The 13,423-nt window shown below is 42.6% G+C and overlaps 1 protein-coding gene across 1 annotated transcript; it reads left to right on the top strand.

The window, feature by feature from the left end:
* The first annotated feature begins 5,658 nt into the window (after window positions 1-5,658).
* LOC145713496 (odorant-binding protein-like) lies at window positions 5,659-12,775 on the top strand. The gene is made up of 7 exons (XM_081792327.1): window positions 5,659-6,031; window positions 6,533-6,669; window positions 7,803-7,873; window positions 10,313-10,414; window positions 11,255-11,356; window positions 11,623-11,667; window positions 12,570-12,775. Exons 1-7 carry the CDS (start codon window positions 5,702-5,704, stop codon window positions 12,626-12,628), a joined length of 846 nt encoding a protein of 281 aa, XP_081648453.1. The 5' UTR covers window positions 5,659-5,701; the 3' UTR covers window positions 12,629-12,775.
* Window positions 12,776-13,423: the final 648 nt, after the last annotated feature.

Raw genomic sequence — 13,423 nt, 5'->3', positions numbered from 1 at the left:
AGACTCTGACAGTTTTATCACCTACAAATGGCTTCAAGGTCATGGGATCATTCCTCCTTCAAGCGCAAACACCCCAAGTGGACTCCAGTCTTCCAGGAGACTTGGGGCTGAACCTAGATATAAGCCCTTGAGCCCACATGTGCATCTTGCTAGGAGAGCTTGGAAAGGGAGCTTTCACGTATTTCCACTGTGATTTATCTGTGCTCACAGGGGCCTTTTTTTTCCAATGTGGGACTAGATTATATTGAACCATTCCTCAGGGGGGAGGAAACACAATCCACAGTTCATTGACAATAAATGTTGTAATAAAGAACGGCGCTCGGCGGCACATCCCCCCAGGAAGGCAGTGCCCATCATCTGGCAAAATAAATGCATCACCCTGAAACTAAAACAAAGAAGTAAGCAACAATTGAAAACTAACTAAATGCAAACACATGCATGAGCTATGGGAGTCACAGCGGTGCCTTTCCTTCAGGCAGGAAGTCACCCCCTCTGACATTTGCAGGAACCATGGGGTATCTCCTCTAGTCCTCTCAACACCTATGCTTATGACTACTGCCTGCCGTGTGCATTTATCGCAGTTAGAACGGCCATCGGATGCATCATGGAGGTTGGCAGAGTCTTCTTCCCTATGTGGATAGGTTTGTGGGACTGTTGTATGGCTTAGTGGGCTTCCAAGGCGCATAGAGAGGAGAGAATTTCTGGAGAGAAAACTTCACAAGGACAGGTGCTGAGGTGTGTTTGTGGTGCTGCTGTTCCCGTGTGGAGATCTGAGATTCACCCCTTTGGTGCCTGCACGCTTCACGACCGCTGAAAATGTTCTCGGTGGTTGAAAATGAAACCACACTGTTGAATGGATGAAGTCCAGATATACGTATATAACCAGATCTACAGTCACTTGTGGTGGTCCGATCGAATGGAAGTGAGGCTGGCTACATAAAGAAGAAGGTGGATCAAGAGTAAATTTACTCGTTCATCGTCTCCCCTGAGTCTCCAGGTTACCGACTACACATCCTGGGACTGGTCAGCCTCCAGAGTCCCATGATCCAGACTCAGTGAACACAAATGCAGATGGGCAGTTAGCTTTGAATTTGACATAAACAACAAAGCTTTCTCTTCCCAGCGTAAGTTAAGCTCATGCTATATGTAAAATGCAAATTTAACGAAGCAGCCTGTATTTTAATCTGGCAACCCTGCCCCTATATATGCACCAGGAACTGTTTTTGGCACGGGGTTTCAGCACAAAAGCATAACACAAAAACCAACCTGGAGTGGACGTTTCTGTCGAAGGACAGAAACTATGAGGAAGGAGTAGTAAAAGAGGAGACTGGGAGGTAATTTTGAAGCATGTAAGTTGTATACTGACTGGCTAGTGACAGTGGCCTTTCTGCTAAAGAATTGCTCACGGGCTTCTAGAAACATCCAGAGGCCCGTGTATCTTTTTGAGAAGAGGGTCTTACAGTAGCAGGAGGCATGTCGAAAGGGGTAAAGCTGGAAAGCAAGGCTGGGGAAACTGCACAGCGCTTTGTAGAGTTTGCAAGAACAATGGCGCTTACTGGCACTGCAGTGAACATCTTTTTTATTTATTTATTTATTTATTTATTTTTTCAATATATGAAATTTATTGTCAAAATGGATTCCATACGACACCCAGTGCTCATCCCAAAAGGTGCCCTCCTCAATACCCATCACCCACCCTCCCCTCCCTCCCACCCCCCATCAACCCTCACTTTGTTCTCAGTTTTTAAGAGTCTCTCATGCTTTGGCTCTCTCCCACTCTAACCTCTTTTTTTGTGCAGTGAACTTCTTAAACACACAGTTAAGAAAGCCAGGTCCCAGATCAAGTGACCAGGATGTCCATGGGAAGGCTTGAAATTCCATGTGGTTAATCACCGCTCTTAGGGTGTCTAGTTCCCCCTGTTGGCTCAGCACTACGGGATTTCCTACGATGTAAGATTCCCAGTCTTACATCCCAAGAAACCAGGAACTCCCAAGAAAACTAGGATGAGTTGTCACGTAACTACTCTGAGTTCAGATCTCAAAAACATAATTATCATCCTTCTGACTCTGAACACTTGGATGTTGGTAGGGAATCCAAGAGGAGTTAACATAAAGACTATTAGATGAAAGCCAGAGGGGCCTGGGTGGCTCTGTTGACTTAAGCACAGGTCATGATCTCACGGTTTCATTAGTTAGAGCTCCACGTCGGCTCTGCCCTGCTTGGGATTCTCTCTCTCTCTCTCTGTCTCTCTCTCTCTCTTTCTCTCTCTTTGTGCCTTCCTGCTCATGCTCTCTCTCAAAATAAATAAACTTAAAAAAAAAAAGAAACGTGAAATGATACATAGAGAAATCAAAAGTCTTGTAGGCCTTTACTTTTTCTGTTCTTGGCACTTCGTGAGTCAAACAACCTAATGGATTTGGGCAAGAGTTGTATGCTGTAGGTCCTTCAGGACAGAGTAGACAGGTGTCTGCTTAATCCTTTACAATGAACATGTAAACTAGAAAATGCAAAAGGAAAAGACAGGACACCTGGCTTCCTAGAGATAATTCTAGAAACGATAAGAATATTCAATGAATTGCAAGACCAGAGTCTTGTCCTGGATGCAGAGAAATGTAAAAAGGAGAAAGCAAAGAAAGGAACATGGCTGGAGGGCAAGGTGTGGGGGAGAATGACTTGTGTACTTGAAGACTTGACTCAGATGTCTAAAAAAATCTGGGTCTATATGAGAAGAAAAAGGAAGGGAGATCTCCATAGAATTCTTCACAAATTAACAAGTGAGCCTCCAACATATCATATCTCCTACAGTTCAGTGTGCCCTGAGTGAATATACCCAGGTAATGGATGTAATTAGGACCCAAATGGCATGTGGAGGGCAAGAGAGGTGTCTTTAACGGGAACCAGGGAGGACAGTGTTAATTAAATATTAAACTCAATCCCCGTGTTGACTGATGAGAGAGTATTATTCATCTCCTACTGCTGAACATGAACAATGTGGGAAGGAACACTGTCAGATACGGAAAAGATTTCATTCCATTTTTCATGCAAGAGGCAACAATACGGGCTGATCTACAGAGGGAATACAGAACAGAGAAATGCAATAATGGGTCCAAAAGCAGGGGAAAAAAGAAATGAAAGAATCTGCTTCGAGAACCCAAACTGGCCTCTTTTCAAATAAAGGAAGCAAGAGGTCAGTTGAAGAAGCAGGAGTCTTGAGAGACTTTCATCAAAAGGTGAGGGAAGGTCAAAGCCCAAATGAGAATTACTCTGAAGTTATGATTCTCTCTAGCATAGACTTCTGAGTCCATGCTATGTGTAATTAATTACACTCATCTGGCGAGGAAGTCCTTCACCACAATTGTTTTTGTTGCCTTTTGTGGGAGAATAGAAAGTACCTTCAAAGTAAATAAAAAAGAATTTGTGAAATCCAGACAGACAGACTGTGACCGGTCCTGTGCCCAGAGCCAAACCACATCTCTGGAGAAAGGAAAGACCTCCCAAGAATAATGAAGACCACATGGTTTCTGTGAAAAATAAAGTGAGCCAATCATTTTAACCTGTCACCATTTAAAAATATTTTTAATGTTTATTTTTGAGACAGAGAGAGACAGAGAGAGACAGAGAGTGAGCGAGCACAAGCAGGGGAGGCGCAGAGAGAGAGGAAACACAGAATCGGAAGCAGGTTCTAGGCTCTGAGCTGTCAACACAGAGCCCGACACGGGGCTCGAACTCGTGAACCATGTGTGAGATCATGACCTGAACCAAAGTCAGACGCTCAATCGACTGAGCCACCCAGGTGCCCAAACCTGTCACCATTTTAAATGCCTATAAAAAATGTTAGGGAAACTACAAACAGAGGAAATTCATTGTTTTCTTTCTCCTTGATTTCCCTGAAGGTCCTCAGTCATTTGTAGGAATGGTCTCTTGACACCTTCCAAGAAGCTTCCTTGAGACTTGAACTCTCTTGCCCTATTGAGTTGTTAGCCACGGAGAAAAGAACGTCTCCCGTGAACTCACATGGCTCAGCCGCAGGCTGTAGGAGCCAGTGGCAAACTGAGCCGAATCGCCTAAGTCAAATCAATATCAAATCCCAACTCCTGGAAAACATGAGTTTTCCAGGGCTGCTGTACAAACAAACAATAAACAAAACAAACACAGTGGCTTAAAACAACACAAATGTGTTATCTCACAGATCCAGAGGCCAGAAGTCTGAGATGGGATTTGGGCAGCCGGGGCTCTCCATGCAGCCTCTAGAGGAGGCTCTCTTTCATTCTTTTCCTCTAGCCTGTGGAAGGTCGCTGGTTTGGGGCAGCATAACCCTGTTTTCTCCATGTATGCCCAAATTTCCCTTTTGATAAGGACACCAGCCTTACTGGATTAGTCCCTCACGATCTCCTCTTAATTAAGTATGTTTTCAGTGACCCTATTTTGAAAGTACACTTGAGATTCTGGAGGTTTGGATTTCAACACATGATTTTCGATGGGGGACACTTTTAATGAAGGGTTATTGCAACAGACTGGGTTTTAGACCATATTAGCCCTGCTCTTATCAAATTTCAAAAGATACCCATATATTCTTGACATTCCGGTCTATTCTTATCCCATAGACCATTTACTCTTTCCATTTCATAACCGACAAAAAGTGAGCAAAAGGGTCGTAAGGTTGACTGTTCTTGCTTTATTTATTTGTTTGTTTGTTTGCTTCCTTATTTATTTAGGCAAGGACTTCACACCCAGTGTGGACTCCAACGCGGGGCTTGAACTCACAACCCTGACATCAAGACCTGACCTGCGATCAAGCATCAGACACTTAACCAACTGAGCTACCAAGGCACCTCTGTTACTGTTTAATTTTATTGGCCTGTAAAGATGACTGGAAAGTTCATTTAATGTTGAAGAAATTGGCCATGGTAACAGCTTCCTAAAAGACTGTTATTTTGTGAACTGATTCACTGTTTGTTTTTTTTTTTTAAGATTTTAATAACAACTTAAAACATGTTTTCTCCAAGCGGAACACTCCCCTAAGAGCTTTCCATCAGTACAAAATTGTCTGATGTCACAATCAACTCACAGGGTCAGAGTCACTCAGGACACTCTAAACCTTTGTCCCCAAAAAACCTTCAAAGTAGTGTACCGTCCAGCTCGTTCACCCACTTCAGAGTCTGGGAAATAAAGGAAGACCTAATGGTTCCACACATTTGGTCTGTGCCTTGGGCATTTATATTTATGAGTGGGCATAACTCAATGCCCACACATAAATCTTTCTGTCTTTCAACAAGGAAAAGGGTGCAGTTTGCTGGGGAAAGAAGGTGATTTCCTTGAAACTCATCTGAGAGAAAGGGAAGGACAGGTTTGTTCCCCGCACTCCCCCGCTCCAAGAATGAGTGAATGAGTCTCAGTGTGACATGAGATATGCAGGCTTGATCCAAACGACCCTGTAGGCAAGCCTACCTTCTGAATGTCCTTTGGAGGGGTTGATGGAAGAAACGACTAACATGCCGCAGGTCTGAGAGACCTTTGGGATACATTGCTGCCAACAGAATGTTTACTTTCAGCGTTGCACAATGGTCTCTTGTGAAAATGACAAGTAGATAAACATTGCCACATTCACAGATGTTTACTATATAAAGAGGTCAAGATTCTCAGCAGCAGGTAATTGATTCTGAGCTTCCTCCAGAGGAGAAACCAAGAGGTGTCAGAAAGATGAAGATTCTACTCTTACTTCTTGGAGTCGTTCTGGTTTGTGGCAGCCGCCTACCTTTACCGGACGGCCGCCTACCTTTACCGGACGGCCGCCTACCATTACCAGACAGCCGCCTACCTTTACCGGACGGACACCTACCTCTACCGGACAGCCGCCTACCTCTACCGGACGGCCGCCTACCTCTACCGGACGGCCGCCTACCTCTACCGGATGGCCGCCTACCTCTACCGGACGGCCGCCTACCTTTACCGGACGGCCGCCTACCTCTACCAGATGGCCACCTACCTTTACCGGACAGCCGCCCACCTTTACAAGACAACCTTACACAGGTACCAGAAAAAGGCTAACCTGACATGGACGTCTTCATGTGTGTGCCTCTGTGTGTGTGTGTGTGTGTGTGTGTGTGTGTGTGTCTTTTGGGGGGTTTTCTATGCATATCCAAATTTATGTGCATCTAAGCCTAGCCATGCACCTGGAAACTCGGAATCCCTCTGTTCATCACCTCCTAACACATTTCTTTTGTACATGTCTGCTCTGGTCTACTAACTGGCTGCTTCCCCCGTACTTATAAAACAGAAGGTGCGTCAGCCAAAGAGCTGTTGGGTTTGAGCTCTTGCATTTGATAAGAACGAGTGTGCTATTTCAGGACTATGTGAATTTTTAGTTCTGCTGCAGAATTGGGTTTCTCAGTATTTTATAAATCTTGCTTTTGTTCTTTAAAGTTAGGTAGCTCACTGCTGATGTAAAAGAGGAGGGAAACCCATGCTGGATGATGTTGGAGGCCATCAAAAGAATTGGACCAACGTTTCTGATGGAAACTTTGCTTTTAGCTTTCAGGAGAATGGAACACGCTTTTGGTCGCAGCCACCAACGTTGACAAGATAAGCAACGACCCATTCCCCAGTTATATGCGCAAAGTTCATGTGGACATAACAAATGGCACAGTCGTCTTCAATATTTCTGTCATGTAAGAATAGCACAGAATGAAATGGCCTGATCTGATGACACTGAGAGGGCATCTGAGTTGCATGTTTGCAGTGAAATACCTCAGTGATGTTGAAAAGTGAGACTCTGAGTTCTTAAGAAATTCAGTACACCCTTCTTGCTTTAATGAGATGATTCTCAGGGACCTCCTGTGACCATAGGGTTCCCGACACTGGCCTCAATCATTCTCTACCCTGAAGAACTCCCAAGTAGCAATGTTTACTCATTATTAAATTCACCAAAGCCTTTGCTGCTTCAAATATTATTTATAAGATGCTCACTTTTCTGCAGGCATTTTATTAAGAACTCAAGAGTAACAGACGATGAAGACACTTTTTTAGTTCCATTGTTCAAACCAGAGCCAGATACAGATCTATAGAGTAATAATATCATGCATGAAATTCTTTACTAAGAGGAAAGATGCGGTGGAAAGAGGGCACCAGAAAATGACAAATGATCGCATAGTTGAAGTGTATTGCCAAATCGAAAACACCAGCAATCACACATGCTGATGAATTCACCTGGAACTAACAATGATTTCCACGCCAACATTTGACTTCCAGTAGACGACTCCTAGGATAACAAAATGAAGCAGGAGGTATCCCTGAAATCACAGGAATATAGGGCATCTGAAAGCACCAAATCATGCAAACAGATCCATGGCCTGTAAGATTAAAACATCTATTTACACTGCAGGTGGGAAGTATCACGCTAATTTCTACCTTTCTGAGTTCGGATGGAGCTGCTTGGGGGAACTGATGATAGCTTATGATAGTTCAGAAAGTTCTCAGTATAAAGAAATGAGAAAACTTGCAAGGGGTGGTGACAGGGGATTATAAGTAACCGAATGAAGTCTGTTTCTGAAGACCTAATTTCTAAAGCTATAGGTCGAATGCAAGAATCTTTCAGTCTCCACTGCTCACACACACATAAACACAGGCACATACTTTGAAGAATGAGAAATAAAAAGAGACACGTTTGTCTCGTTTGGCACGTCGTTTACAGGCACTGAAATGATGCCTCATTCAGATTCTTGTGCAGTTGAGACAAAGAGAATGTTAATTGTGGTTCAAAGTTTGTTTTCATCGACTCACTCGAAGACATTTTGTTTTTAAGGACGAACGGACTGTGCACAGAAAAGTCTGCCGTGGGAACCATTGGGCGTGACAAGTTTATCAATATTGGTTGTAAGTACAAGTATTTTACTGAGATATTAAGGTCAAAATCTTAGTCTCCACTTCTTTCTGGAACTCTAGTCTGCCTGAATTCTAGTTCAACTAATCATTGGAAATGTGACCAGGCACACTCCCCTAAATTATCTATCCAAGCACTTTATCTTGTCGTGCACAGTTAAGTCATAGGACATCGGTGGCCCCTTCCAATTTTGAGTATTATTAAATCATTGATAAGTGCTCAGGATGTTTATTTCATAAAGTTCTTGAGTATATGAGAATGTTTCAAGATAATTTAAATGGCCTTAGGAACTAAATATAATAGGTCTATCCTCAGTTTACATATCAATCTCATTTTGCTTTAAGAGAATACTTTTTTAAACATCATCTTAAAACATCTTACTGCATTCCATTCTTGGGAGATTAACCTACAATCCAAGGAAATCGGAGTGATTTTAATCGCCAGGCACATTTGTTCGTAACCTCAGCTTCTGTTAAAAGCAATGGGGATGTCGGCTAACACTTAGATTCTAAATTCTTCCTAATTACCCTAAACAACACTCCAAATTTTAAATGGCCTAATGTCTAAATATCTGATTAAAATTGTGATGTGTAAGTCTGTGGTTACAGCCCTCATCTAAGATAAGAAACAGCACAACGACTTGGCAAAAAGTAAAATATATGCAAACAAAGTGAATTATAGGCCTGGCATTCGACCCTACGCATATTCCTCAGTAACTTATGTTCCCAGTAGATCTTTTAAGTTATGTTTTCACTCTTTTTAGCTTTACATTATTTTTTCCTTTGCCTGAGCCATCAACGTCCTCTATCATCTTTTTTTTAATGTTCTCCCTTTTGGTAACCCCTTCTAACTTAGATTTGGACAATTTAAGAAGGGAGAATGAGCTGCACTTACTCTAACAGCTCTTTGGGAACTAGGAATTGTAACCTACCCAGCTCTGTTCTGGAGAAAGTGAGGTGTCACACTGACAAGCAGAATACCAGCAGTGGCCTTGAAAACACCCCGGAGGCTCAGAAGACAGATTTAACTTCATTGCTTCCATAACCTGCACTACCTATATAAACCTATTTAGTGAGATTTCCTGCAAAGCCCTTCATTTAAAAAAAATTTTTAATGTTTATTTATCTTTGAGAGAGGGAGAGAGAGAGAGAGAGCCAAGCACGAGCAGGGGAGGGACACAGAGAGAGGGAGACACAAAATTCGAAGCAGGCTGCAGGCTCTGAGCTGTCAACACAGAGCCTGATGTAGGGCTTGAACTCATGAGCCGTGAGATCATGACCTGAGCAGAAGTTAGATGCTCAACTGACTGAGCAATCCAAGCGAAGCCCTTCTTTATAACATTATCATTAAAACATTTGGTTACTAAGAATCTGAAGAGATGTATAAACTCTTATTTAAATTGTTCCAACATAACCCAAGACTCATGGACCTAAGAGCAGGCCTGTGCAAGATTTAGGTCCATGCAACTCTGAAGTTGTTTCAGCTGCCACTTGGTCTCTGGCTGGGGCTGACTAAGGCTATTTGAATGGGAAACACAAAGTGGCATAGTTTCAAATAAAATCCTCATGAGTGGTTCCAATAAGGCATTGTGTATGTTGAGAGCAGAAGAGAGAATGGATATTAGAAGGTATGGTGATGACGCTAAGTTGGTCAATGCTTATTCTTTTTCTTGTATACGTGCCAGGGTGGATGGGCAGAGCCAGAGTGGAAGGTGCCCCTGCAGGCAGGATCTGAACGTGTGTATCGTCACAAGTAAAACCGTATTAATAAAAATGCACATGTTCGTGGCAGCCAGAAATTTGTTGGGTAATACACCTAGATTAAGGGGGCGGACGCAAATGACTCAGAAGATCGCCCAGTGTAGGATAGGCACTCAGCACACAGTCATGCAGGGTTTTAAAGGGCAACTGAATTTTGGTCTTAAAGAGAAATCATCTCCAATGCCGGGATAAGGCAAATAGAAAGAGATTTTAAACTTGTATTGATAATATGCCATATAACAACAAGTCGTGTTGTTCAAAAAATGTTGGCTCTGCTTCAGATTCTGTGTCTCCCTCTCTCTGACCCTCCCCTGTTCATGCTCTGTCTCTCTCTGTCTCAAAAAAATAAATAAATAAAACGTTAAAAAAAAAATTAAAAAAAAAAAATGTTGGCTCCACTGGAACACATGTTTCAGAAAACACTTTAGTAAGACAGGAAAGGGTGAAATGTTTAATTTCAGAAGAATGGGGCAATAAGGAAAAGTTCCTTACGGGCCTTGTCTCCATGTCATAAGCAATGTTAGCATTCGCTGCATCATCGGAGGGACCAATATGAGAATGTTTTTACCAATATGCTAATAGGCCATCGTAGAGCCAATCTCCAATACATTCACTAAGGCAAGGCTACAGTTTATATACATTTTACATATATATTTTTTGTCTCACTCACAGATACGAATCAGAATATTTTAAATATTTTTTCTGCCAATTCACATTCTATCACAATCAACATGAACAACAGAAGAAACACCGCACAAGCGTTTGTATTGCTTGGTACGTATATCTTCCTGACGATGGTCATGGCCCTGTAATATTTCCACTGTCAGCATTCTCAGTGTGAACATCAGTAGAGGTTGGAGGTACCAGATCGTAAGACATTTAAGAATAATTCCCATTTGTGCAAAAAAAAATTAGTTTGATTAGAAATTATTTGCTAACAAGTCAACTCATTTCAAGCCACGGCTATCTTCGGGTTGACCCCAATTCCTTCATTTTATGACAATTTTTCAAATAGACTCTTCAGCCTCAGAGCAGAAACTTCAAAACAACAAAAAACCTTCCTCCTGTTTAATCCTTTCAATGCACTGTTGTGAACATCAACGATTTCCACCCCCAGGGGCTTGAGAGGGGTGTTTCAGCTCTGAGATACTAGGTTTCAAGTTGGAAAAAGGCATTTGAAAACTCTGGTTTTCATAAAAAAGGAAGCTGTCTCCCATCACCGTGTGACAGGGCTATGGCTGGGAAGGTGAGAACCGTGCTTGCATTTTCTTTGGGCCCAGACCAGGGGTGCATGTCAGAGCCAGAGTCTGAGGTGTAGGCAGAGATGGGGTAGGCTGGATATTCTTGATGGATTAGGCCCCCAATTCATGGATTTCCTGCTGTTTTCCTGGAGTCCCGCTGCTGATGCTGGGCACTGCATGGGATACACAGGGGGAAAGCAGTGAACGGCTCCTACCCACTTAGGTCAGGCAGCTGACACTGGGACAAAGTCAGTGGCAACTGTTGGAGACTGAGTTAAAGACTTGATTTCCCCATTCATTCTCCTCGTTCTGCATGCAAAAATTCTTACAGGTTCTAATGGGCAATTTCTGCTTTATGCACGGTGATTTTCAGGCAGAAGACTTCATCCTGATGACAACGACTTTGCAAGGTTCAGGGAGTTGATGAGAGAAAACAATATTCCTGAAGAAAATCTTATAGATATGAGCAAAACTGGTAATGTGACTATATATATATATATATATATATATATATATATATATATATATTTTTTTTTTTTTTTTTTTTTTTCCTGAACATATCTCTCACCTGATCTGTAAAAATGCTATCTGGAAAAAAAAAACTGATTCATTTTACATTTTCTCTTCCATGAATTATCTTTCATAAAACCCATTATTTAAAAGAAGAAATCCATACAAATATTGGGAAATGGCCATGATGGGTTGCTCCTTTATTCACCTTTTATATTTGTCTTTCCCCAGAGAAGTGTCCTAAAAATGAGAGCAGTACCACCCGTCCTGAACACTGTAAGTAAGAATGACGTGTTATCAGTGCCACTATGTCAACTCAGTAATTATGTCACTAGAGAACTTTTTTATGTTACATGAGGTTACTTTTTTTACCCCAAGATTGCAAACCAGTTGAGGTGATTAATGCTAAAAAGCAGTTTGGGGGATAAAGCATTATTTCACAAGAATCATGCCAGTGACAGCCATTCAGAGAGAAGCAGGAAAGCCAGATGCTGGTGGGGATGACAGGAAAAATGAGTTTTCCAGTCAGTTCTGACTTGAGGGCTGTCCGAATGCGTCACCACTCCATGTCCACTCTTCCCGCTCCTCCCGTGTTTAATTTTGCGTAATTGCAACAGCCACCTCAGGGGCCCTCCTACCACGCCAATGACACAAGCGTTCAATGTGCATTTTCTGGCAGAACGTGATTTCCTTAAAGTGTGATTGTTAAACCTTTAAAGTAATACGAGCCTCAAATTACGATTGTGCTCTAGGCTAACACATGCCATTTGTCACTGTTGTTGGGAAGAAAGGGGCGAAAGAAAGGTCAAACAGAAATATTAGCTTTCATGCTGAATATAATGTCCTGAGGCCAGAGAGCTTTTGCAATCAGAAGACCAGAGTGTAAGTCCATCAAAGATCCTGTAAAATCATGTTTGATGTGCCATCCCCATGAACATTCATTCTGAAATCATGAAAGTGTTGGAAGGGGTCCTGATTATGAAAAGTCCCATCACACACACATCCCTGAAAAAATTCCAGTGGGTCCCCCCCATATCGTGGGGATGGAGAGTATGATGTTCCCTGTGGGATTGGTGCACTGGGTCAACTAAACGTCCTCCGAACCCTTGATGTTGTACTTCCTGAGGCTCATACAGTCCACTCAACTCAACCTCCTCCCCTGTTTTATGCACCTGTAGCTGCATCCCTCAGAACCAGGAACACGGTCTTCCCCATGGAATCAGGATCAACAGCATGAAGCGTATGTTCCTTCTTTCTGCCTCACATCATTTTCTCGATTCATAAACATGTTCGCCTTTCCCATCTCGTCTCTGTCCATCACCATTCAGGTCCTGTTTGGTGTCACAGGATTTCTGAATGATGAAATAAATTGATTACACATGTATCCTGTACCTGTGTGTCTGTGCACATATGCATGTATCCTAAGCCTGTGTGTTTAATTTTAAAAACACCTAAATATCCACTTTACATACAACTACCCAGGAAAGCATGGCTGGCATAGGATCAACATCCCATCAGAGACAATTCAGATTAGGCTTAAAGAGAAAAGCCACAGAGGTGTCTAAATGAGAGGGAGAAAAAGGTCTAAACCATCAGCGGAAGGGACGATGGGTATTTTTACTATAATGGTCAAGAAAAACGTCCCAAGGAAGCATCTTATCTACCACAAGGACAGAAGTGTGCACACCTCACTGAGATTTATACACAGACAGTCTACAATGCCTCGAGTCATAATTGAGGGGAAGTGCCTACCATCACAGCACCATTACCCATGAAACTGAGGAGAAGGGCTGCTATTTCCTTACAGTAGGATCACAGTCATTACAGATGGGGCATCACGGTCATCCAAGATGGGGCAGCAGCTGAGACATGGTCAACCCAGAGGGTCATGGTGTCAGTGTAGCGCTTGGACAAACCATCAGATGGTGAGCTCAGTTGGGAAGCTGTGAACACAGTACGCAAGATCTAGAGCGTGCCATCCCATTAAGTTTCAAACAGCAGTAGACACGGGAACTTCTAGGGAATGGCCATT

This window comes from Panthera onca, chromosome X (assembly GCF_046562875.1).
Source record: "Panthera onca isolate mPanOnc1 chromosome X, mPanOnc1 haplotype 2, whole genome shotgun sequence".
NCBI lineage: Eukaryota > Metazoa > Chordata > Mammalia > Carnivora > Felidae > Panthera > Panthera onca.
Note: the sequence above shows the minus strand (reverse complement) of the source record. Positions and strands in the feature narration are given on the sequence as shown.

Bases quoted from the DNA above. Each gene is read 5' to 3' on its own strand.
- LOC145713496 (XM_081792327.1), top strand. From the start codon at position 5,702: ATGAAGATTCTACTCTTACTTCTTGGAGTCGTTCTGGTTTGTGGCAGC. The intron at 11,357-11,622 runs GTAATGTGACTA...GTCTTTCCCCAG, and splicing joins TATAGATATGAGCAAAACTG to AGAAGTGTCCTAAAAATGAG. The intron at 11,668-12,569 runs GTAAGTAAGAAT...ATGCACCTGTAG, and splicing joins TACCACCCGTCCTGAACACT to CTGCATCCCTCAGAACCAGG.